This window comes from Terrapene carolina, unplaced genomic scaffold (genome assembly GCF_002925995.2).
Source record: "Terrapene carolina triunguis isolate 2854851 unplaced genomic scaffold, T_m_triunguis-2.0 Scaffold33891, whole genome shotgun sequence".
In the NCBI taxonomy this organism is placed as follows: Eukaryota; Metazoa; Chordata; order Testudines; family Emydidae; genus Terrapene; species Terrapene triunguis.
The window spans coordinates 13,488,093-13,514,096 of NW_020698242.1; the positions used below are offsets into that span (position 1 = coordinate 13,488,093).

The 26,004-nt window shown below is 59.8% G+C and overlaps 1 protein-coding gene across 1 annotated transcript in view; it reads left to right on the plus strand.

Moving 5' to 3' along the window:
* Positions 1-18,117: 18,117 nt before the first annotated feature.
* LOC112103467 (copine-7) overlaps positions 18,118-26,004 on the plus strand; it is a 33,272-nt gene continuing 25,385 nt past the window's right edge. Inside the window, exon 1 of the mRNA XM_026663631.1 lies at positions 18,118-18,291. Coding sequence (XP_026519416.1) covers positions 18,118-18,291 — 174 coding nt within the window. The remainder of the gene's footprint in view (positions 18,292-26,004) is intronic.

Below are 26,004 nucleotides of genomic sequence, written 5' to 3' on the forward strand. Positions count from 1 at the left end.
TAAACTACCACTGGGGGGGCGCCTGTCTTCATGCAGCACTAACTACATGTTTTTTTTCTCTGACAAGCCAGTCTGATACCCTGTAAAATTGCTGTGCAGGTTTCCTTAGTGCCTGGGCTTTCCAAAAGGAATTGGTAGAATGTAGGGTGCCAATCTCAGCTGTGGTATGTATGGTGTCTTTAGTAGCAGGGTACCTCCTCTGGATTCTTACTACTAAATAGGGATTCTGATTTCCTTTGCTTCTCTAGCATCCCCTCTGTAGGCTGTTTGAACTAGGTCCCTGGGTATCTTGTTCAGAGTAGCACCATAGCTTCTGGGAGGCACAAAGTACTATCCAGCCTGTTGAATTTGGAACGAAGAAACAGCAAGAGAAATAGATCTCCCTCTGCGCCCCCCCCCCCCCCCCAATCAATTGCAAACTTGCTTTTTACCTGCTCGCCATAACAGCTGTTTTGTTACTGCTTGTTCCATGCTTGCTTGGACTCCCACGTATTTGAGCTTGACTCTTTAAACAACACACTCATTTTCCCCTCTGGATAAGAATGAGCAGGACATACAGGGACAGTTCACTTTACCTGCACTGGTGTGTTGTGTGTAATGTGCATTGTGAAGTAAAATCCATTCCGGAGCTCTACTGACCTGACCTAGCCAGCCCTTTGTCTCCCAGCATGGAGAAAATGCTGGGTTCTGCCTCTGGGACAAGCAGAGAACTCCCCTCACAACCAGATCTTGTTTGTCATCTCTAAGCAATGACTTGTCTTTCACAGCTAATATTTTCTCTTCTGGTGTGTGGGGTTGCCCAAGTTCCTGCCCCTAACAGTATGTGCGGCTTTTCTATGAAAGAGGTGGAACCCGAGGCTATTTCTTGCCCTCCTAGCCCCGTATTTCACATGGTTTGGTGTTGGGGACAAGGGGCAAGTCCAGCCATTCCTAAAGGGGAAAAAGCCATGATTTGACGGTATTGCCACTAAATAGCTAAATGCCTTCTCTGAAATAGTTGTCAGTATTTCACTGTGCGAATGAGCTGCCATCTCCCTGCTGCATCCCATTGTGAAAAGGACCGTGCTAAGTAGTTAATAGAGGAGAGAAGCTGGAACCTTATCCATTCAAAGAAAGGCTTACTTGCTAGAACTTGTAAAACTTCTGAGGGGATTGGAGGGTTCTTTGTACAGTGCCAAAGGTGTGAATGGTACCATAGAGTCCTGGAAGAAACCATTTCCTGCGGAGCTTGCAATTGAGATTAATGGGCCACGTGAAGGAAAGGGGCAGAGGAATGAAGAGAAGTGTTTTGGGGGGAGCCTGTTTTTCATTCAATCAGATTTTAATGTGATTTGTTCTATTACTGGCTCTCCTGAATGGGTCTGACTTAACTGATCTGCACATATTGTGGCCTTGTCTACACTACCCAGTTTTGTTGACAAAAGTCAGCTGAAATGCTTCTCCCACCAGTGTAACTCCCGTGCTATGCCAGCCTCATAAAACCACCTCACCAAGAGGCGTAGGGCTTATGTGGGTGTAGTTAGGGTGATGCACTATCTATGTGGACACACTGTTTCTTACATCAGCTGTTGGCTGACATTCTTGTCAATTTCAGCTCTGCTAGAGCTGTGAAATTGACAAGAAATCCGGCTTCCCAGCTGGGCTGCTGCCCAGTCTCCACTCCAAGCCGGGCTTCCTCCCAGGCTCCAGGCTTGGGCTGCCACCTGGGCTCTCCACTCCCTCCTTGGAGCCCTGCTGCCCCCCGCTCTCCGCTGGGAGCACAGCAGCTGACTGGACTCCGAACACCGATCTCTCCACCAGAGGCAAGACACTCCAGGCAGCTGCCTCCTCCTTCCCTTCCCGCTCCTGGCTGGGGAGCTGCACGGAGTGGAGAGCCCGGACGCTCAGTCCTCCACACTGCCCCTCTTTAGTTGTTGGGAGCACTCGTGGTGAGGACGCTTCCCACCAACAGGAGGAGGCTAGGATAGACATCAGCCACTGGAGGAATTAATGGAGTTAATGATAATGACCTAGCATAGGTCAGCTTATCTTTGTAGTGTAGACATAGCCTGTGTTATAGAAAGAAACAAAAGGTGCTTTGAGAAGACGAGTGGCTCGTATATGCACAAGGAACAAGAATCCAACCCTGGGATGGAATGTGACAACTATCTAACTGCTCCCAACGGGCAGGCCGTGAATACCTAACCAGTGGAATATGCAGGCAAGACTAAAGCCGTAATTATCCAGATTGGAAAGTGGCCAAGACATAAGCTAGAAAAACTCAGGTACATAGACATTTATTAAACAGACATCTAAGAAATTGTACATTGTCTCCTGCGGTCATGGTGGGAGATGCTCATCTCGTGTTCTAAGCCCTCTGTCAGGCCTCGTGACAGCTTCCAGTTTATACAGGGGTTTTAACAGGTCAGATTTTAAATATTTGTTACTTTAGCCATAAAAGTAGGTAAATGAAGGGGCATCTTAGAGTGCAGTTTCTTTCAAATGTCAAGGTGCAGCTACTCACTGTTGCCACTTGGTGGAGCAAAAACCTCAGTTTAGATTTTTCCACTATTACCATTTTTAAAGGTGGCTGTCCTGGGAAGTGTCTTCACCATTTTTCCTACCCAACCAATGGGCTGGGGGCTGTGGCTCGGGTCTGAGCCTTGGCCTTGAAAATATTAAACTCCCCAGATGCGTCAGGTCAATCCTAGCAGGGTCTGTTTGGCACTTCCTCCTCCATAGGTTGAGTTCCATGCGCTTTGCTCAGGCAGTGGGAGTGTCTTTCATAGAAAACTTTAGCAAATGGGATCCAACCCACTTTCAGTAGATGGTGAGGCTTGCGATGTGTGTGGCTAATCCTCCGCTCAATCCCACCAGTTTGCTGTGCGCCAGGCTGCCTGGTGCTCTCTACCCCAGAGGTGGCCGCACTGCAAAGTTTGATATTTTGAATGTTAAAGCACAATTGCGATGGATGATGGGCAGTCTGATCAGTGAGGCTGCCTCTCAGGGCTTCTCTTCTGTGAAACAAACAGTGCTGGAGGCTGCATGGTTTGAAATCCCTTCAGAGACCAGCAGGTGTCGTGAGCAGTTTTCATTAAAGAACTGAAATTCTATCAGGTCCGTGTGAATGAGCATTTCAAGACAGTCTTCCCTAGCCTTGTCAGTTACTGACTCTGCTGTTAAGTGCTCTGGCCTGACCCTCTGGCCACCTGCTCTGAGCTGCAGATGGTCAGGGCATGCCTAGAGGCTTTCATTGAGGTTCCTGCGTGGTCTGTGAAGCAGAGCTAGATAATTATGACTGTGTAGCGCGCTCAGCTAGGCAAGGGTGCCTCTGAATAAGGCGGGTTCATCTTGCTGGCTGAAGGAACGCTAATGTGCCTGCTTCCATGCAAATCTGGGATGAGCAGCTGCTATCTTGTTTTTCGTTCAAGGCAACCTTCCAGTACTAATAGAACTGCAAAGTATGTGAGGACTTTATAGCCCTTCACAAATGGGCCCTGACTCAGCCTGGCAGGAGGCAGGTGGGGGAAAGTGGGGCAAAGAAGGTAAGAAACACGCCTAAGCTCTTGTAGCATGTCCGCAGCGGCGCTGGCAGTAGAACCTAGGTGGAGAGTCCCCATCATGTGCCTTATTTAACCATCTTCCCCTGGGCTGCTGCTTAGGCCCTGCGGCAGAGGAGGAAGTACCACGGGCCACTCCGCTGCATTCCCCCGGGTAGCCAAGTAAAGGCGGGGCGGTGGGGATGGGGTCTGGGTTCCATCCACCCTCCATTAGCCGAGGAAGGCTGCTGGGATGGTGGAGCTGAGGGAAGAGGCTGGGGAAGTTCTGCCTTTGAAGACCAAACCTTTACCCTGATGATGTTCCACTTTGGCTCCCAGGGCAATGTCAGCAGTGGATCTGTAGCCCTGAAGGCGTCCGTCCCTGGGGAGCTGCAGGTGGGAGGCTGTGCTGGCTGGCTCGCCGTGGGCTTACACAGCCTTGTCACACGACGCTTGCTGGCAGGCTGCAAAGGGAACAAGCTGCCTCCCCAGCAAGGGGGGGAGTTGGGTCCGTCAGGACCCGGGGCTTTCTCAGGGAGCTCCATGGCTGGAGAGCACCCAATCACCCGTGTCACTTAGGCAGGGAAGCCGGAGCAATCTGGGTCCAGAGCCGTGGGCGAGCCTGCAGCTGGGCTGCCAGAAAACACCATTTGCACTTCCCAGTCTCCGTACATGACAGGAAATTAATTGAAGCTTTTCAGCTGTTGCTAACTGTGTGTTCTGCTTTTCAGGAGGCGCTTGGCTCACTGTCACGTACTATCTGATTAGCTGGCTTCAGAGCCTCCGGATTGTCAATCTGGGCTTCTGGAAACTGATTTGAAGAGGAAAATGTCGCCCGGTGCAGCAAGCGCTCCCTGCTTCCCCCGTGATACGTGGGAGGTGTGTGGTCTGGCCCGGACGGCCTCCCACGCCTTCCCCGCTGCAGCTACGGGCCTGGCTGACTCAGCCAAGTCCCACCAGGGCAGGTTTGAAATCGACATGCCCTCCTGTGAGTGCTTGTGTGGTCACCATCCTCTTCCCCTTCTGGTATCTGGGCTCTTGGTTTCCTCTCCCCGCAGGCAGGGTTTACATTTCATAGCCTTGCCTCCCATTCTGCTCAGCTGCCCACACTGCTCTCCCCTCCCCGGTCCCTGGGCAGCTTGGTTCTTTCCTTTGCTGTTTGTTGCCACCTTGGAAGCACAGAGTGAGGCTTTGGTGCAGATCCTCAAAGGTCTTTGGACTCCTACCTGCCACTGAAATGAATAGGAGTTTGGTACCTGGAGGATCTGGGTCTTTGTACCTAGACTAGCTAGTCAAAAAAAACCCCAGGAAACCCTCTGAGCGTCCTGGGCTGGGCTGCACCCAGCGGCAAGTCCCTGCTTGGAGACTCCTGCGTGTTCCCCTGAGATCGACAGAGATCCGGGCACTGCTGGGAACACCCTGCAGCCGCCTTATGCTCTTTGCACAGCAGCTGGGGGTCTGACCCTGCTGGCAGACGAGTGTTGATAGGACTGAGCGCCGTCCTGTCCCCCCGCCTGTGTTCCGGTCCCTTGCAGACGGGGAATTAGCCCTGCTGGGCTCTCCCTGCCCGTTTGAACATGGCTCCCTGGAAATGGAGCCAGGAAATGTCCAGCTTGTGGGAAAGGAGCCCGTGGATGTGACTCAGGGGGTAACCGTGCCCCTTTAGGCAGCCTCGTTCCAATCCCTGGGCACCACCCTGAATTTTGGGAATTTGCCCTGCCATAAATTCAACATTTTGCTGCAGAAAAAGTCTTTCCACGCCCAGATGTCCTGCCCGCCTATGCAGAGTGCGCTGGGCTGAGATGACAGTACTCTGCCTTTCCAGGAACCCCTCAAAATGGGACTCTGCTCCCGAGGAGGCATTTTCCCTGGACGCCCTCTGCAGAGGGATAAACTTGCTAAAGAAACCACCAGACCACACAGAACAACTGATGGGGCGGATGCTCCACCTGTCTGCCAGGGAGCTGGGAGCCCCGTGGCCAGCTCCTCCCTGCGATCTCTGCAGGAGGTGCTGCTGTTCAGACTGGTGCCGGCTGCTTGCTTGGGCATCTAGCAGAGCCCTGCAGTGGGAGCAGGGACCTGCGGCCTCCTGCTAAGCCCTTGTCCTGTGATGCTCAGCACCTCTGCGTGTCCCGGCTGAGGCTATCTGCTGTAAGCTCCCACTCCCCTTGCTGGTTATTAGCCTTTCCCCCGGCTCGCAGCGCAAGGGGTCTGCAGAACGGGCCCCCTCCCCCCCCCCCCCGCGCCTGATTCTCTGTCCACTTGCTTTGGGGGCGGTGTATGGGAGAGGCCCGAGGCTGCGTGTTTCGTTTCCCGGGCCTCATTGGAGCTCATGTAAGTAGCAGGCGCACCCTAGGCCGGCCAGGTTAATTAGCCTGCCCCTCCTGTGTCCGTTCACGCCTTGGAGCGCTGTGCTGGTTCCAGGCGGAGGGAAGGGGCCAAGCTCGGGCAGGGCTGCGGCCGTGTCCAATCCATGTCTGGCTGGGGGCAGCCCAGGCCCAAGGGAAGGATGCTGCAGCCAGACTGAGCTGGCCCTGAGCAGCAGCGGTTAGCGGGTGGTGTGAGGCCGGGCGCACTCTGCAGCACCAGTCAGCTTGGAAATTGGGTTGCTGGGGGTTGAGTGAAGGGCTGTTCTTGGAACGCTGGCAGCTCGCAGTGCACAGAGAGCAGGCTGGGGGCGCGGGAGGGACGGCCCCCTGCCCTAGTGTGCTTAGCCCAGGCTCAGGCTGCCAGGGTGGGCGAGCAGCCCCTCCAGTCACACATGGAAGAGGTTTAACCGCGGCGCCTGCTGGCAGTGGGGCTGCCTATGGGGTGACGGCAGCAGCTGCCCCAGTGCAGTGTCCTGAGCGCTGCTGTCCTCCTCACTCGGCTTTTCTGGTCACTGCCTCCTAATGAGTCTCCCGCCAGTCACCCCAGCTTCCAGCCGTGGGCCCCGACTTCTCAGAGGCTTTGCAAAGGAGAGGCCGAGTGACTGACCAGCACGTAGGACAGCTGTGAGGGGGGCAGCCTGACCTTCCCAAGCCTCTGGCAAGACATGTCCTGGTCTGGGACACTCTGCTTCTCGTCAGCCTGGTTCCAAGAGCTCAGGGCTTGCACGTTTTAATAGGATCTTAATTGAACAATGCTGATGGTTCCTCCCCGCGCTGCCTCCAAGGAGCCTGGCTCGATGATGAGGTCTGGGTTTTAATATCATTCTTCACGCAGGAGTCGTACATCTTGTAAATCTTTAGCTGGCATCAAACCCCTGCTGGCCTTGGCTTTAATAAAGCAGGGATGGTTTGCACCTCAGGCAGCATACCCCTTCCCGGGGCACCTGCGCCGGCCCCTCTGCACTGCCCACGCACTGTCTGACTCCAGAGACACCCAGTAATTCCCCTGGGTGCTGGGGGAGAGCCCATAGAAGGCCCTGGGGATGCTGGCTGCATAACAAGTCCAGAGCTGAGAGACCTGCACAGAAGCACTCACCCCACAATGAAAACACGGCTCATGGTGGCCCCGTGTCTGCATGGAAAGCAGGGACCATGTGGGTGGCTCGTCCTGCGCAGTGTGGGGCTTGTCCCCTCTCCAGAGAAGGGTCCGCGCTGGTGTGAGCTCTCCTGCATTCCCCTCTCCCTGCGTGCCGTCAGAGCAGCTCTTCCCCGCCCCCCGGCCCATTCAGAAACCCCCTCGCTGTGTGACATCACAGCGGCATTGTGATGTCACCATTCCATCAGCCGCTCAGGGCTGGGCTTTGAGCCTGCCAAGGGAACGAGGGGAAGCAGAGGGTCGCTGGCGAGAGCTGGCTCTTCCCCTTGGAAATTCTGAAACGGGGGGAAATCTGTCTAAACTGGGCTGCTGTGGAGGCAGGGATCCCAGCGCCAGTCCACCCTGGACTCGAGCAGTTCCTAGATTCCAAGGTCAGAAGGAACCGTTGTGGTCACATCGTCTGACCTGGACAGCACAGGCCAGAGACCTGCCCCCACAATAATCCCTAGGGCAGAGCTCTTCGAAAAACCTCCATCCGGATTTAAACCTTGCCGGGGACGGAGAAGCCACCCTGACCCTGGGTAAGTTGTTCCAGTGGTGAATTACTCTCACTGCTGAAGATGCCTCGTTCCCCCCTTTCCTTCAGAGTCTTCCTCCAACCCACATCAGCTTGCACCTTCACTAACTGCCCTCAGCGGGCGCTCACCAGCCAGGGACCACGGGCAGTGGCGCCTGAGTGGAGGTGCTAGTTGCAAGGCCCAGACCTGCTTTTCAGAGGAGCTGGGCCAGTGTCTTAAGGTAGCACCTGAAATCTGAGCTTTCTTGTGAAAACATCAGCCCAAGGTCCTGCCGTGACTCAGTGCCAGAGCTGGGACTGGAACCCAGGAGTCCTGGCGCTGTCTGCGGCACCGGGCAGCGTGAGGCTCCCAGGCGCTGCCCCATCTCTGCTAGACTGAAGGACAGAAAGACCAACCTCCCTGTCTGCTCTGGCTCCCTGTCCCTAATGGAGTTTACAGGGAGCTCGGTGCCTCCAGCCTGGCGCCCCAGCCCCCCTGCCTTCCCCTGCTGGGCTGGGGGACGGGGAATGCCCCTCACATGAGCAGCACTAGTTAGTAATTAACAGTCCTTGGCACCGACCTGGCCAGCAGCAGCAGGGAGGCAGCGGGGCTTGCACAGAGAAGGAAACTGAGGAAACTTAGTCACATGCCAGAGCGCAGCCTGGCTAGCAGGGCTGGCATAGCCGCATGCCCAGCCCTGGAGCCTCCCTTCCCCCTCCTGCGTGAACCTCCCTTTGCCTAACAAGTGAGTGCTGGTGCGGGGAATTCCAGAGCACAGGGGGACCCCCTGGCCTGGCTACCCTGAAAACCCTGCCAGCTCCCAGCTGCTTGGGAGCCCAGGGCGAGGTTCGCGTGGAGCTTGGGGTGCCTGGCAGAGGAGGGACAATGTCGTCTTCTGCCCCCAGCTATGCTGAGCCACGTCACCCTGGTGGTTCACAGGGTTCATTTAGTTTGGGACTTGTCATTTCTTCCCAGCCAGTGGTGCCAGGGCTGCCTGCCCCCCTCGTGTGTGTGCGTGGGGGGGGGGCACAGCCAGCACCGGAGACTGAGCACAAGAACCTGCCTCTTCCAGACTTGCCAGAAGGCCCCCCACACAAAGCGCTGACCCGAGTCCTGGGCAATGAGGCCGAGGCGCCAAGCGCTGTGACAGGCCCTGGGAGGAAGGTAATTTCTGCAGCAGCAATGTCCCATTTGCCTAATTACAGCCGTTCATTTTAATTAACCTGCCGGCTGGCTCCCCTGGGACATGGGGCCATGTGCCAGCGGCTCCAGACACCAGCCTGGCCCAGGCAGGCGGCAGCTCCTCCAGCGGGCCAGCGATGCTGCATGAGCGTCTTGGCACCAGTCCCTCGGGCTTCCTGCTGTAACAACCCCCTGTACCGAGTGGGGGTGGGACACAAGGGCAGCCTGGGCAGAGCCAGGAAAAGAACCCAGGAGTCCTGAACACACACACCCCACAGCCCGGTCCACAGCTTTAGCCAGAAGACCTCCCTTCGCCAGATATAAAGCTCCCACCCCGGCTCTCTGTTCTCCACTCCAGCCCTGTGCAAGTGCTGGCTGGGCCAGGGCCCTGGCAGTACCTACTGCAGGGAGATGCCCAGGCTCAGCGGCTGCTGGCCCCGCTGCCCCTGCCTGCTAGAGACGCCCACTTACTGCCTGGAGCCCCAGGCGGTGGGAGAGGTGGGACCCCCTAGCAGGCAGGGGCAGCAAGGCAGAGAGCAGGTGTCGCCCAGCCATGGAGCTGTGCCTGTTTCCAGGCTGGCCTGCTCTGCTAGTGCACCAGCAGGGAGGGGCCCTGCAAAGGGCGTTTTGCACTAACGTGCTGGGGACTCAGGCCTGGGGTTTCTGTTACTAGTGAAAGCAGGAAAAGGCCCCGCGTGGGGCTGGGAATGGGGCAGGGGTTTCTCAGCGAGAGCGACCCCAGTTGCTAAGCGCTGATGCCCGTTGGCAGCCTGTGTGCAATGGCTCCGGGGGCCTGGACTCACTGCTAAGGCACGTGGGCTGGTGCTGACCCCTCCCACACGCTGGCCCCTCAATGAGCCACGGTCCATGGCCTCCCTCCTCCCCCCACACCGCCCCCCTTCCATTGCAGTCCCATGGCTGGGCATAAACCGGAGACGCGCATCCCGGGGACTGTCAGGCCAGCCCCGCTCGCCAATGCCGAATTCCCGTAGGCCTCCCTGTGCCGGCCAGCGCCTGTGTGCTCTGGGCGAGGGTGGTTTTAACTCCAGGCGCTGAGCGGGCTCCCGGTGCGCTCTGCGTTTCCAGCCGAGGATTTACTAGCAGGCCGAGCTTTGTGCTCTGCAGCCCGGCGGGGAAGGCAAATTCAAGGCAGATAAAACCATTTTACCGGCAGAAATTGGGCCATTCGAGCGCTCTGGTGAGCTGGGGATGGAGGGGGGCTCTGCCCACCCCCTGTGGGGATTCTCACAGGCAGCCGTCAGGCTGATGGGGGGCTGGCAGGTGCGGGGCGAGGCGGAGAAGCCCAGTGCTGTCCTGGCAGGGATCTTTCCTCACGTCCTGTGCCGGCACAGCTCGGCTCTGGTTCCGGCCACAGGCCCTTCAGCTGCTGCCCCCCTTGGCAGAGGCTCCCTGGGCCAGGGCCTGGCTCTGGTCTCTCATGGGCATGAACACGGACCCAGCTGGCTCAGAAGGGGAGACTGGTGCAGAGGCAGGCTGCAGGTGTGGGGAGGGGGGGGTCTCATGGGCCACGCCCACATTCCCAGAATGCACCGGAGGGTCCTCTGGGTGCCTCGGAGCTGGTCCCTTGGGTGCCCCCCAACTGGAGTGGAGCAGTGGTGTTTCCAGCCCTAGGGCACATGGGGATGGGCTGGGGTCGAGTGGGACGCCGTCGGGCTTCAGCGGGCAGCCCCCTGGCTGAGAGCCCATTTTCCTCTGACTCCCCTTAATAAAAGGGGCCACGTTAAATGCAGGCCCCTTGCCCCGAGTGCGGCCTGAGAAGGGAGCCTGCAAGGCAGTGGCTGGGAGGCTGTGCGGGGGGAGCCTGCCCCAGGGATGGATGGGGCAGCAGCTGCGTGCTCCTAGCACCAGTATTAGTGAGTGGGGGTGCGACGGTGCCCCCTAGAGGCCGGGCCAGAGCTGAGAGCATCTGCCGCTGTCAGTCAGCAAAGCGCAGGGGGATGGCCTGGCTCAGCCTGACTCTGTTACCTGGCCCACGTGGCTTCTTGTAGCCGGCCCTGAGCTCCCAGACGGCATGGCAGCCCCTGCCCTACCACGCAGCCTCACGGCCGTGCCCCAGTCCCACACTCACCGTGCGTTGCTGGAGTCTCTCGTTCTGGAGGGCGCAGACTGGCTCCCCGTGGGGAATGCAGGGGGCAGGTCGTTCAGGGGCTCCAGCAGGGCTTCGCCAGGGTGGGCGTTGCTGGATCCCACCAGCCCTGGGGTAACGAGCTTGGCTACAAGGTCAGGCTGGTGTTGGGGTCTGTTTGGTGCAAACACAGGCGGGTGGAGCCCCCAGGGTGCGGGCAAGAGGCAGCAGCGCCCACTAGATCCTGCCCGCGATGTTTCCACCCTGGATCATGCAGCCTGACTAATGTCCTTCCATTACATGAAATAGGGAAATGATGGGATTTCCGGCTTCCCCGCGCCTCATCCAGCGTCCGTTTCAGTACTGCCTGGGGCTGGCTGGCTGCCTGCTGGGAGCAGGGCTCCCAGACACTGGGCAGGCACCTGGGCCAGGAGCAAGTGCGCAGAGAGCATTAATTGCTCCTGTGCCCGGAGTCAGGTGAACAGCAGTGACAGTGCTACAGGCCAGAACAATCAGCAGACCGGGTTCCTTTGTGCCCCCGTGTGGCTGCCCGGTGCTGGGGCCTGGCCTGTGGGAGGCGCCCCGGGGGCTCCCCCGTTGTTGCGAGCACTGCGCAGCTCTGCTGGCATTCGCAGCAGAGTGGGGGACTAGTGCAGACAGGGCTCTGGCGTTGCTGTGACCTAGACTTGATCAGAGCCGGGTTAGAGGACATCCCCGTGCCTGTCAGCGCTAGGTCTCTGTTGCGCCCCCAGGAGTGGGAGAGCGGGGGGATTTGCCTGGTAGACGCAGCCTGTCTGTGCGTTGTGACATGCAGACTGGCGTGAGGGCACAGGAACTGCCACATGGGGCCAGGACCAATGGGCCCCGGACCCTGCCTGCAGCAGCGACCAATGGCTGTTGCTCCAGGGGAAGGAGTTACATCACCAGCTGTATGGTGAGGTGCTGTTGCTTCCTGACCCCAGCTGGTGGCTGAAGCATGGGGATGGATGGCCTCTGTCTCTTGGATCCCTGAATGTGCCGTTCTCACTCCTGCTGAGCTGCTGCAAGAAGCTGTCGGGGTCAATCTCAGCGAGCGTCGCCCCTGGTGCCGGCAGAGCTCTCGCTGGCGTGCGTCATGCCCCACTGAAAGGCGGGTGCCCTATTTCTGCCACGCAGGCTGGGGATTAGCTCCCGCGACGCCCTTAGTCACCATGTTCCTTAGCCACATCTGCATTCCAATAGCTCCAAATATGGGCTAATTTCATCGTCTCTCCTAAGTCAGCTCTGCCAGCTCCCAGACACGTGTGCGTCTCCGCAGGGGAGGGCAGTGCAGGCAGGCAGGTTGGCGATACAGTGGGACGATGACACAGGAGGGGGCTGCAATGCAGCGTTCACTGGTAGATGGCTGGCAGAGCTGGCTGGAAAAGCCCGAACCCCCCAGGCCTGTTCCTGTGACCTGTGCCAGTGCGTGGGGGCTGTGGCCTCATGGGGCGGGGGGGTTCCTGCAAAATTCCCAGGTGCCTTTTCTGTAGACATGGCAGGATTTCATCCTGGAAACGGCCCGGGAGCAGGGGGACGCTGGGGAGGGGCGGGAGCATGGGAGGTTGGTACTGGTGGCAGGGGAGAGGGGATGGCCCAGCCCCAGGTGAGATGGCCAGAAGGGTCAGTGCTGGCCCAACTGGAGCATGTGGGATTGTGGGTTCCAATGGGACAGGGCCATTCTGGAGCGTGGCTGTGATCCAGGCAGCAAGGAGCAGAGCATGGCGCCCTCTGGCCGGGGGGGCCTGCCACCCCCAAGCCCAGCACTGCAGGGCAGGAGTTGCTCTGGGCTGTGTCTGGTGGGACGTGAGTCCGGAGCTGCCATGCACCGAGGCCTCTCTGAGAATCAGAATCCTGGGAGTGTCGGGCTGGAAGGACCTCGAGAGGTCACCGTCTCCAGCCCCTGCGCGGGGGCAGGGCTGAGTAAACCTAGACTGAGGTCTGTCCATCCTGTTCTGAAACCCCCCAGCCTCCCGTGGTCCCTGCTCCAGTGCGTCACTCCCCCGGGAGTTAGGAAGTTTTTCCTAATACACCTCTACTCCGCTAGAACACGACTTCGGATAGAACGCGGTAAAGCAGTGCTCCGGGGGGGTAGGGCTGCACGCTCCAGCGGATCAAAGCAAGTTCGATATCACGCGGTTTCACCTATAACGCGGTAAGATTTTTTGGCTCCCGAGGACAGCAGGGTAGAGGTGTATCTCACCTCAGTCTCTCAGGCTGCAGATTAAGCCCATCACTTCTCCTACCTTCAGTGGACATGGAGAACAATTGATCCCCGTCGTCCTTACCACCAGCCTTTCCCTAGCTGAAGGCAGGTTGAAGGGAACCATTGAGAACTCACCTGAGTCCAGTCTTTCAGCCACTTGTGCACCCACTTTCTAGTCATTTCACCTAGCCCACATTCCCCTAGTTTACTATGAGACTGTCAAAAGCCTCACTAAAACCAAGGTCTACCACGTCTCCTGCTTCCCCCAGCCACTAGGCCTGTGACCCTGGCAAAGAAGGATCTGAGGTTGGTTTGACATAATTTGTTCTTGGCACACCCTTGCTGACTGGTCCTTAGAACTCGCTTCTCCTCTAGGGACTCACAAACTGATGGTTTAACAAGTTGTTCCAGGTATGGAAGTCGGGCTGCCCGGTTGATAGTTCCCTGGGTCCTCTTTGTTCCCCCTTTTTAAAGACAGGTACAACGTTTGCCCTTCTCCGGTCCTCTGGGCCCTCGCCCGTCCGCTGGGAGTCCTCAAAGGTAACTGCTAATGGTTCTGCGATTGCGTCCGCTCGTTCCCCAAGCCCCCGAGGGTGCATCGATCAGGTCCCCGCCGGATTGGATCCACCCAGCGGATGGGAATGTTCTTTGGCCGGCCCCTCTGCTGAGCTGAGTTCTGCTCCGAGCCTGGCAGCGCAGCGCTGGGGCTGGCAGCGAAGCAGTTAAAAGTTGCTGCTAGTCTCCCTCTTAGGGTTTTACTCATGAACTGCAGCTTGAGTCAGAGGCTGTGGAGGTGGCTGGCGGCACGGCGGCTCAGGCTGGCAGAGGATGCTCGTGGTGTGAGCACTCGCTGGGTCCAGGAGGCAGCGCAGAGAGAAGTAAAGCTGGGGCCGACAAGCAGGTGAGCGGGTGGGGGGAGCAGAACAGGGGCTGGGACTGAGGGATCCCAGGCTGTGAGCGGGGCTGTCAAGGAGTTGGGGAGTTGCCGGGCGGGTGCAGCTGGCAGGGGGAGGCTCCCGGGGGCTTTGGCAAACGCCGTGTGCCAGGGCAATGGGCCGCTGCCCACAGAACTTTCCCAGCGAACTTTGGCAGCAGCTGCCACTTGTCACAAAGAGCCACAGCCTGCGACTTGGCGAGTCTGTGAACGCCGGGCGCCGGGCGGCACGGCCCCCTCTGGGTCCCAGCCCAGACTCAGAGTGTGCAGGAGCGAGCGCGTGAAAGCCACAGACTGCGGCTGGGTGCCAAGGGCAGGGGCCTTGGGGCTGGAAGAGACCCCTTGCCTCTCCCTGCCCTGCGGGGTCCCCATGCCGTCTGCCCCCCTCACTCATGTTTCCCCGGAGAGCAAGGGGGAAATGCCGAGCGCATCCCGTTGTGCCAACTGGGCACAGCCACGGGCCAGCGAAACCCCTCCAGATCCCGGCTGCAGTGGAGTCTGCACGGTGGGCTGGGCCGGGCGCCAGGGTGAGGGGCACTTTGGCAACCCCTGGAAGGGCGAGAGAGCAGCGTGGAGCCACAGAGCCAGCCCCGCACAGCCCACTGGGCTCTGCCGGGCCAGCCTGGGAACGGCTGCGGGTAGGCAAAGCCCTCGGCCGAAGTCCTGCTGAGCCCAGGGTGCAGCCCATTCCTGGGGCATCCCCCAGGTGCACGGGGAGGGGTGGGTGGGAGCGGGACTCCGGTGGTTACACGGGGAGGGAGCGGGACTCTGGTGGGTACATGGGGAGGCGTGGTGGGGGAGGGGAGGGAGAAGGACCCCGGTGGGTACACGGGGAGGCGTGGGGGGGAGCGGGACCCCGGTGGGTACATGGGGAGGCGTGGGAGGGGGAGGGGGAGGACCCCGGTGGGGACATGGGGCGGCGGGGGGCGGGCGCGACCGGGGCCCCGGTGGGGACGTGGGGCGGCGGGGGGGGGGGGGGGGGCGGGCCCCCGGGGGGTACGGGGGGAGGCTGGGGGGGAGCAGGGGCTTGGCCGAGCTGGGCACTGAGATCTGAAGGGTCCCGACTCCCAGCGTGGGGTGAGTCTGACTGGAGCCATTGCGCGGCGGAGGTGGGGAGGGAAGGAAAGGGAGCTCACCCCCAGCATTGGCTGGGTTACCCGGGACAGGGCAGGGCTCTGTCCCCAGGGGAGGGGTGGTAAGAAGGGGCATGCAGGAGGGGGGAGGCAGGTCCCCTCCCGCCACAGCTCTCTGCCATTGGCCAGTATCCTGCTCTTCCCAGCTCCTCTCCCCCACGCTCCCCTGGGCTCCCAGCCGCTGGGCCCTGCAGGAACAGCTCCGGTGCTGCACATGGCATTCGCCTCTAGTCCCAAACTCCGGCAAAGTCGGTGCTGGTCCTGGCCCCCGGGGGTCTCCGGCCTCACGAAGGTTCCCACAGCCCCCCAGGGAGCAAGGACTAACCCGGAGAAGCAGCAGGGACCGTGGTCCCCAGGAGCACCTCCCAGGGGCAGGTTGTGGCCCCAGGAACCCGCTAACTGGGCACCGCGTCCCCTTCTGGCTCCAGCCACCGCCCGGTGCTCCCTGGTGCCCTGTGCACCCAGCACGGCCGGGCTGGAGCCAGGACCAGTCACTGTGGCCCCAAGTGGCTCATCTCCACCAGCTGCTCCCCCCCCCATCGCACCTTCTCTCTCCCTCCCCACGTCCGCAGGGCCCTGGCCAGGGACCTCGCCTGTCTCCTCCCCTCTGAGCACTCCGGTTCGCCGCGGGGAAATGGCTCCCACCCCCTGTGCTGGATTCACTGATACACTGCTCCTGTGCCCGCTCGCCATCTGCCCGCCCCAGTGCCTGCTCTGGGAGTGAGGCTGGAAGGCTGCAGGCTCCCTTCATCTGGGAGGTACATGTAGACCCCGGGCAAGCTCTACCCACGCCAACCTGCAGTGCCGCCCCCCAACCCAGCCCCGGACCCCCCCCCCCCCCGCTCTGCCGGTGTCCCTCACTCCCGACCCGCAGCCCTCTGCTACTCCAACCCTGCCCCCACAGCTCTGCCACTGCCCCTCACTCCCGACCCGCAGCCCCTGCTAGCCCAGTGCTGCCCGCCCCCAGCTCTGCCGGTGCCCCTGACTCCCGACCCACAGCCCCTGCTAGCCCAGTGCTGCCCCCCCCAGCTCTGCCGGTGCCCCTCACTCCCGATCTGCAGCCTCCTGCTATCCCAGCCCTGGGCGGCTCTTGGACAGAGACTGTGGTGATCAGTTTTGTGGTGATTTCGGGAGGGAGCTGCGTGTCCCCAGGCCCCAGGGCTCCTTGTCACATGGGATGTGTGGCGGGATTTGAACCCAGGCGTCGCCGAGTGAAGCCAGGGTGTCCGTGCCCCGGGCCCCAGGGGACATCTTTCCGAGGTGCCCTCGGTGTTCTCAGCGCACAGAAGAGCCGTGCCAGCTGTTCCCTCAGCCGAGTCTCATGGCAACGTGCGGGGAGGGAGGAGAGCTTCCTGGGCTCGCCTAGCAACGCCGTGGGCTTTGCCGCTTGGCGGGGGGGGGGCATATTAGGGAGCCCCTGGGGGTGGGGGGTGCCCTGGGCTGACTGGGCAGCGGGGGATTCTCTGGCCTGGGCAGAACGGGGTGAGGAGCCCCAGGCAGGACTGGCGGGTGCCTGGCCTGGGTTGCTATGGCCGAGGGCCTGGTGGAGGGGGTCCCGCACGTGGCTCCCGCGTGGGCGGCCTGCCGGGGGGAGCAGTTATCACCCTGCTCCTGCCCCTTGTTGTTCAGCAGGGTGGGTTTGAATCCCCGCCATCGGCGTCTCGCTGGCGCTCACACAACCTGCCCCCTCCCTTCCGGGGCATCTGTGCTGAGCCGTGCCGCCCTGCCCCTGCCAGGAGAGGCTGGCGTGCCAGTCACATGGCGCTGGCTGGGGGAGAGGGGAAGGCAGCTCCGGGCGGGGGCTGGGTGCATGGTTCTCTCCTTTCTATTCAGATCCTTCCCTGCCCTGCGCCACTGGTCCCTCCCTCCTGCCCCTGGAGTGTGCCTGGGGACAGAGGGGGCTGTGCTCAGGGATCAGCTCCCCTCCAGGGGCCCTGGCCTTTATCCAACCTGTCTGTGCTCTTGGACCCTGCAGGTGACCCCGCTGAGCAACCCCCGGCGCCTGTCCCCCCGGGAGGAACGGGGGCGGAGAACCCCGGGTACCCAGTGCTCATCGAGCCATCCAACAAGAGACACTGACCCAGGCCAAACAGCGGATCCCTCCTTCACCCTCTGCTTCTAGGCCCAGACGCCCCTGGACAATTCCTCCGGCGGCCCCCTTGGCCAGGCTGTCTGCTGCTGACTCCAGCCGACCCCTCGCTGCTGCGGAACCCGCCTTGCCGCCCACTCGAGACGCTTTTTGGGGGGTTCCATTTAGCTGTTGACTTTGCAGCCGAGCCCATCGACCGCCCAGCCTGCGTCTCTCCTGGCTTCCTCCCCCCGCCCCTGGGCAAACGCGATGAAAGCAGCGGCTTAGCCTTCCCCGCTGGCCAGGGCAGCGCGAGGGCCGGGCAGAGGCCATAGGAGCGTGAAGCGGAGCCGCCGTTCGCCAGGACGCAAGCGACTCAAAGCCGGGAGAGAGGGAGGGGGGGTTCGTGCTGCAACCAGTGCCCCCGGGTCAGCCGGGGCCAGTGCTGAGCAGGGCACTGCCTGGAGGGAAAGAACAACACATCCTCACTCGTCAATATCTGGAGGAAATAAACCCTAATTGGCTTCATTTGGCAGCTGGCTGGGCTGGCTCTGGAGGTGGTAGCGCCTCCTGCAGGCCACAGTCATGAGGTGCAGGTTTCAGAGACTCCAGTGACGGCGAGCAACAAATCGGAAGCCACCGGCTAACTGGGGCTGGCCCCTCCTCACCTGAGCTTCTTCTCTGCCACAGGGCTCGGTGCCCAGCCCGACTCCCAGCCCGTCTAGCAGGAGAGTCCCTGGCGGCTGCCCCGAGAGGCTGCACTCCTCTGGGCTGGAACGAGCCCTCATCCCATAACTCTTCCCGGGGCTGCCTTGGGCCCCGTCTCCACCCATCACAGCCCCGGATGCTCTTTGCCCCCAAATCCAGATCTTAACTCCACGTTCTTCTGCCTGTCCGTCCCACCACCGACTCCTCCGAGCAAGGACCCTGCCCAGCCCGCCGCCGCCAGGATGAATGAGCTCCCAGACCTGGCGTCCCAGTCCTCCTTGGGGGTGGTCTCTGCCACCTGCGTCTCCAAAGTGGAGCTGCGGGTCAGCTGCAAACACCTGCTCGACCGGGACACGCTCAACAAGTCGGACCCCTGTGTGGTGCTGCTCATGCAGTCCCAGGGCCAGTGGATGGAGGTAGGTGGGAGGCGCAGGCGGTGGGGCCGAGACGGGGCTGGGTGACCTCTTGGTGTTTGTATTGGGCTGCCCGCATGCATGGTGCTGGCAGGATGGCCCTGCTGGGTGTGCCCAGCGGCTCGGGGCAATGCGGGGCTCAGCACCTACCCCGGGGGCTCTAGCCAGGGCTGGGCCAAGGGACTTCTCACCAAACGCTGAACGGGGGGAGGGGGGGTCTGGATGAAAACACGCTTGTTTGGGGCTGCGAATTCCACATTTGAGCCCCCCGCCCCCCCAGTCGCTCTGTGGCCTCGGAACATTTTGTAGACGCCCGGTGTTATGGATCCGTTCGGGTGGGCCCCAGGGCTCGGCCAGCGTCAGGATCCCTGCGCTGCGGCCGGCACATGCACAGGGCTTCTCCCCACGCCGTGCTACACTGCTGCAAACGCCCAGTGTAGACGCTCCGCACGGGCGTGAGCGACCTGCCCCCGAGCCCGTGCAAACCCTCACACTCCCAGGCACTTGCAGGGTTGTTTGAGTTCCTCCCGCGCCCTGAGCACAGGCAGCTGGGCTTGGGCATCCGAAGTGGTGGAACCGCATGGGCGCAGGGGGAGCTCTGCTTCCCCGTCGCTCCCCCTCCCCACGCAGCTCGGAAGCAGAGCCGGTGGGAGGTTTGCGCTGAGAACAGCTTCCCCGGCTGCTCTTTTCATGGCCATCCCTGCGATGGGGGTTCGGAGTCAGCACAGGGGCGCTTTCGTGGCACGTCCATTTTGACCTGCTCCTGGGAGCCCGATCCTGCGAGTTGCACTCATCCCGTCCGGAGCCGGGAGCGAGCCCATGTGACCGCCGGGTCCGGGCACAACACACGGAGCTGGGAATTGTCCCTGGGATGGCCCCGACTGCAGGTGTATTCAGGGAATTGCTGACAGCCGTCGGGAAAAGGCCGGATTCCCAGAGCTGGTTCTCACGGCTGATTCCCTGGGAGCTGGGGCCGGCGGCGCTGCACAGGCGTGTCTGGGTGTGGAGGGGGGCCATGTGCACACTCCCCCCCCCAAGTGCACTGAGCCCAGGGGGTGGTTAACTAGCCGGTGTTCCAGGTTAGGGACCATAACACCGTGTCGCCAGAGACACACCGTGACTGCAGCGCCTCGCCCTGGTCGCTCGTCTGCAGGGGACGGCCTCATGCCAGCCCCTCACACCGGGCAGGGGCTGGGTCACACACACTGGGTCTCATGGGTGGGCTGTGGCAGCCGGCGAGAGCCCTGCTCGGCCATTCAGCCTGGGGCCACAAAGGGCCTTGTCACAGCCCCGCAAGGCAGGGGGTGCAGAGGGGGAAACTGAGGCACAGAGAGGTCCAGGGCCTTGCCCGGCGTCACTGACAGAACCAGGAGCCCTGGCTCGCAGGCTCCTGCCCCGGGGCTCGAGGCATTGCCGCCTTATGAGCCTGGTTGCAGAGGGAGGGAAGGGAGCGTCAGGCAGACCCTCCCGCTCCTCTGATCCCTACTAAGCCCGTCCCTTGAGCCCTGCTTAGGCTGGATTTGGTCACACACCTGCCCCATCGCTCTGCGGTGGGACTATTTTTAGCAGCATTGAGGCTTTTTTGCCATCTCTCAGGGCTAGGGGGGCTTAATCGCCGCCCGGCCACGCTGCACTAGGGGCTGGGCTGCGGGGCACACGGGGGCCCCGGCCTGCCTGCGCTCACCCCTGCCTGGCAGAGCGAGCAGAGACTGGGGAGGCCGACCTGGTTTCAGCTCCCAGCTCTGAGGCCGGCTCGCTGGGCAGGGGTCTCCAGCCTGTGCCAGGCAGGGTCAGCCTGGATGAGGCTCATGAGCCCCTCTGGCCTAAACAATCGATGCAGGAACCTGTACGTCCCGGCCTTGCTCTGTGCCTCAGTTTCCCCATCGGTCACAGGCATAGCTCCACCACCCTGCCTCACCACGGAGCCGCTAGGGCGAATGGAGATGCTAATTAACGATGGTTAATGACCTATCATGTGACACGGGGTGAATGTGAGCGATGGAGTCTGGGGGCCTCACCACAGGGAGAGGGTCCAAGCCTGGGGACTTTGCAGTTGGTTTGCCTGGGTCCTGGTGTCCCCCTTTTGCCCCAGCTGATCCCCTCGGGCTGCATCGGGAGCTCCTCGCTCATACTGTACACGGGCAAAACTCCCTGTGGCGGGTGTAGGGTGACCAGATGTCCCGATTTTGTAGGGACAGTCCCGATTTTGGGGTCTTTTTCTTATATAGGCTCCTATTACCCCCTACCCCTTGTCCTGATTTTTCACACTTGCTGTCTGGTCACCCTAGGCGGGTGCCTGGGTCCGGCTGTTGTCAGACACCTGCAGTGAGCCCTGCTGGGGTGCGGCCATCGCTGGCCTGCCCAGCCCCCAGCCCTAGGGGGGTTCTTTGTGCAAACAACACACAGGGGACACAACCCCTTTAGACAAGGAAATATCACCCAGGCGGCCAGGTCTCCATCCCCCCCAGGGCCCGTTGCATTCTGTGCTGGGAATTACCCGAGCTGCCACCAGCAGGAGATGGGGGACTATGGTGCCGGGGGCACTGAGGCAGCTGGGGATGCAAGGTGCGATGCACACCCTGCTGCCCACAGGCCACAGCCCAGCGCTGGCCAGGGAGGGAGCTGAGCTGAGCCCAGTCCCTGCAGACCCTCCTGCCCACCTTCTCTGTGACCTGCTGGGCTGCATTTGCTGGGTGCCAAGGGGCGGGTGGCATGTTGCTGGACTGGTGCTCCCCCAGCGGGGCCAGGCTGGCGCTAGGTGGTGGTTTGGTTGGGGTTTTGCAGGTTCTCTCGGCAGGCGAGGGAGGCAGCGGGGCTGTGGCTCTCCAGTGCCTGGAGGTGATGGCAGGGGTGGTGCTGTGCTCACCAGGGTTGATCTGGGGTCCGGGCGCTGGGGCTGGCGCTGTCCTGGCAAGGTGCCTTCCCCAGGAAGTTGTCCTGTTGACTCAGAGCTGGCAGGGGGTTGGTGTGTGGGAGGCCGCGCCGTTCCTGGAAGCGGCTCCACTGCGCCTTCTGCCAGCATGGCTCAGCGCATGAGAAAACGCACCCCCAGCCCTTCCTGCTGCACACAGGGACTCGGGCGCCAGCCAACACCCCTGCCCCCCACGGCCCCTGCCATCCCCTCTGGGACAAGGGCCCGACAGCAGCTCTGGGGAGAGACTGGCCTGTGTACCCCACCACCCCGACCCGTGGCCGGGCGCAGGGTCACCCCATCGCACAGCCAGGCTGGTGCCTCCTGGCTTCAGGGATTGCCATTACACCCCTGCCTTCACTTGGTAAATCAAGGGCCAATAAAATGTGAAGTTGGCTAAAAATGACCCCCCCCAAATGACCCTGGCTAGCGGATAGGCCACGCAGCCAGAGCCCGCCAGGCCAGGATCCGCGTGCAGGACGTCGTCTGTAACCACCACCGACGGGCCATGGAGCACACGGCCACGTCTAGTCCTTCTGACAGCTCCTTCTGCTGCGCTTAGACGGGCAGGCCTGGGGGCTCTGCCCCTCGCAGCCCCTATGTGCCGCTTCTGGTGTTTGGCGTTATCTGGGATGGGGTGGGCGGGCGTGCCCTGTCCTCCTGGGATTGGTCCGGGGGGCTTTGTTCCTCCGCTAGGACTTGCCTCAGACCTGGTTGCGACATAGGACAGGTGGTACAGCCGTCACCGTGGATACAGCGTGGTACAGAGGGTGGAGCCGTCACCGTGGGTACAGCGTGGGACAGCGGCGGCGCCATGACCGTGGGTACAGCGGGGGAGGGTGACTGGAGCCGTCACAGTGGGTACAGCGTGGGGCGGGGGGCAGAGCCGTCACCGTGAGTACAGGGGGGACAGGCGGCGGCACCGTCACGGTGGGTACAGCGTGGGACAGGCGGCGGCGCCATCACCGTGGGTATAACACGGGACGGATGTTAGAGCTGTCACCGTGGCAGATTGCTGGCCTCTTTCTGTTTTGAAATCTGAATGCTGAATCTGGAATTTGAATCTGATCTCTGTTGGACATTCTCATCATAATGTGTCTTTTGTGCTAGTTTCCTGATATTAGCTCTTCTGTAGCTACTTCATGATTAATTGTCTTTGGCTCAAGAAGGTGGTTTGGTGTTAGCGGCTGGAAATGTACAAAACACAAAATGTCCAGTAAGTTCATGGAATATGGTGGGCAAGACTTTTTGTTCCAGAACGTGGAAGAAGTAACCCATGCCACAGCCATTTTAGGATTGATTCTGACCAATGGGGAGAGTTGGCTGCGAATCTGAAAGCTGAAGGCAATTTGGGTGAAAATGACCATGAAATGGTCGTTTTTATGAATCTCAGGAAAGGAAGGCGTGAGAGCAGTACAATAAGGACAATGGACTTCAAAAAAGCGCACTTTAACCAACTCAGAGAACGGGTAGGTGAGGTCCCACGGGGAGAATATCTAAGGGATATAGAAGATCAGGAGAGCTGGCAGTTTCTCAAGGAGACAATATTAAAGGCACAACTTCAAACTATCCCAATGCAAAGGAAAGACAGGAGGATTAGTCAGAGGCCAGTATGGCTGTGTCAGGAGTTCTTGAGTGACCTGAAAACCAAAAAAGGATCCTACAAAAAGCGGAAACATGGACAAATTGCTAAGGAGGAGAGGAGCACAAAAGAACAGCACCAGCCTGTAGGGACAACAATCAGAAAGGCTAAGGCACAAAATGAGTTACACCTAGCCAGGGACATAAAATGCAAGAGGAAGCATTTCTTTAACTACCGTAGGAGCAAGAGAAAGACAAAGGAAAGTGGAGGTCCTGTACTTAGCGGGGAAGGAGAGCTAATAACTGATGACATCAAGCAGTCTGAGGTACTTACTGCCTATTTTGTTTCAGTCTTCACTAAAAAGGTTAACGGTGACCAGATTTCAACGAGGGACAGAGGGTCCTGTGGCACCTTTAAGACTAACAGATGTATTGGAGCATAAGCTTTCGTGGGTGAATACCCACTTTGTCAGATATTCAACGTAATTAATATTAAGAACAAGGGGGAAGGAACGCAAGCCAAAATAGGGCAAGAACAGGTTAATGAATATTTAGATAAGTGAGATGGATTCAGGTTGGCAGGGTCGGATGAAATTCACCCTAGGGTACTTCAGGAAGCAATCTGAGAACCGTTACCAATTATCTCCAAGGACTCATGGAGGACAGGAGAGGTCCCAGAGGACAGGAGAAGGGCAAACATAGTACCTAGCTTTAGAAAGGGGAACAAAAAGGACCTGGAGTATTATAGGCTGGTCAACCTAATCTTGATACCTGGAATGATACTGGAACAAATTATTAAGCAATCAGTTTGGAAGCCCCTGGAGGATAACAGGGTTATAAAGAATAGACAGCATGGATTTGTCCAGAACAGATCATGCCAAACCAACCTGATTTCCTTCTTTGCCAGGGTTACTGACCTACAGGATGTGAGGGATGTGACAGTAGATGTGATAGAGCTTGATTTTAGTTAGACTTCTGACACCGCTCTGCATGACATTTTCACAAGGAAACAAGGGAAATGTGCTCTAGATAAAATTACCAGAAGATGGACGCGCACGCAGTTGAAGGATCGCTCTCAAAGAGTAGTTCTCAATGGCTCACTCTCAAACTGGGAGAGGATCCCGCCGGGGTCAGTCCTGCGTCCGGCGCTAGTTCATGTTTTCATTGATCACTCGGATAATGGAGTGGAGAGTATGCGTATCAAGTGTGCAGATGACGTGAAGCTGGGAGGGGCTGCAAGCACTTTGGAGGGCGGGATTAGAATTCAATAAAGAGAAGTGCCAAACACTGCACTTAGGAAGGAAAAGCAAATGTACCATGACGACCTGGGGAATAACGGGCGAGGCAGTGGTGTTGCTGAAAAGGGATGTGGGGTTAAAGCGGATCACACATCCAATCTGAGTCGACAATGTGATGCAGTTGCAAAAAAGGCTCCTATCATTCCGGGGTGTGTTGACCGGCACGTTGTATATAAGACACAGGAGGTCATTGTCCTGCTTGACTTGGCATGGTGAGGCTCCAGCTGGGGTCCTGGGTCCAGGCCTGGGCGCTGCACTTTAGGAAAATGTGGACAAATTAGCGAGAGTCCAGAGGAGAGCAACAAAACTGAGAAAAGGTTTGGAAACCTGCCCTGTGAGGCCAGGTTAAAATACTGGGCGTGTTTAGGTCTGAGAAAAGCAAACTGAGCGGGGACCTGAGAACAGGCTGCAGATCCGTGCAGGGCTGTTCTAAAGAGGCCGGGGATCCATTGTTCTCTGTGTCCACTGAAGGTAGGAGAAGTGATGGGCTCAATCTGCAGCAAGGAGACAGGTTTGATATTAGGAAAAACGTACGTTGGCGCAAAGGTTTTGGTCTGTGAGCCGGTGACCTGGCGCTCGCAATGAACCCTGGTGCGGCATGGTGCAATATTCTCACAATGGCTCCCTGGAGCCTGCCAGGGCTTTGGTATGGCCTGGCTTTTCTGCTAACCCCTTGCCTGGGCTTAGTGTGGGCTCCACACAGCGCGCTTGGACTGAGAGCTCGAAGAGCCCCTCGTGACTTGTTACTGCTCTTCGGCCACTGGGCCTCCCCTGGAACGATTTTCACCAGGATCCCATTGCCACTTGACATGCTGTGCAGCGTGAGCGGTGTCCCCGGAGAAGAGACGACCCTTTCCACTCGATTCAGACAGATCCGCGCCAGCCTTGCGCCAAGGACCAGCCCCAATGTCCTGTGGCTTCTGTGCTTTCTGCATCTGGTATTGCTTGCCGATGTCCCATTTCCCTCCCCTGGCAGCATTCACGCCTGGCCAGAACGGGTCGTCTCCAGCCCCGCTCTGACGCTTCTCAGCACCCAGGTGGGCTCTGTGGAGCATTTCCAGCCGCGTGTTGTGTGGCATTACGACACAAGGTCCTTTGCAGCGATTTCACCTCAATAGTGCCAGGGCATGCCAGTGCGGGGCCGGGGCTTGCCCTGCTGGCCAGCCAGCTAGAACCAGTTGCTCAACTCCCGTAGGGTTGGGGCCTGTTTCCTGTCCCAGTTGAGCTCGCCGTGTTTTCTGTTGGCACGTGAGTTGTGTTTGCTCTGAACTCCGCCCCACCCACTCCTTGCCTTGAAAGCGCAACCGCGTCCGCTGGAAGATCCAACTTCCTCTGGGGCCCATAGCTCAGAGGACCCCTCCACTCTGCAATGTCATGCAAGCCCTTGGCACGGAGGGGTGTAGCGCCTGGCTACCGAGGGCTTGTGCTCCGTTGCTTCCCCAGCCAAATTCGGCCTCTAAAGTGTAGTCAGCAAAGAGCTGCAAACCACACGAAGGGCCAGGGCCGGGGATGGGCCTGAGCGCAGTCCTGCAGTGTGGAGCCAGTGCTGGGAACCAGCCCGGGTGAGGGCAGAGGGTCTCCACTCAGCTCCGAGCAGTGCAGCACCCACGGGCCTGGGCCACCTTTCCTTCCCAGTCAGCCCAGCCCCATTCCACACTGGCCCAGGCAGCCCGCTGAGGGAGCCCCTCCTGGCGCCCGCGTGGAGAGGGATTTCTCTAGCTCTGGGGGGCCTCCTCGTTTGGGTGTGTTTCCATCGGTGGCCTGGTGTCCCCTGGTTCAGGTCGTGTTGGGCTCCTTTGTCACCGACACCTGCTTCTCTGCATTTTAAGGCTTTTCCCTGGTCCCTGGTGTGTTGATTATTTTCACCCCAGCTGTGTGTGACAGGGCACGGCAGGAGCACTGCACGGGGGTGAGGGTGACGGGGCG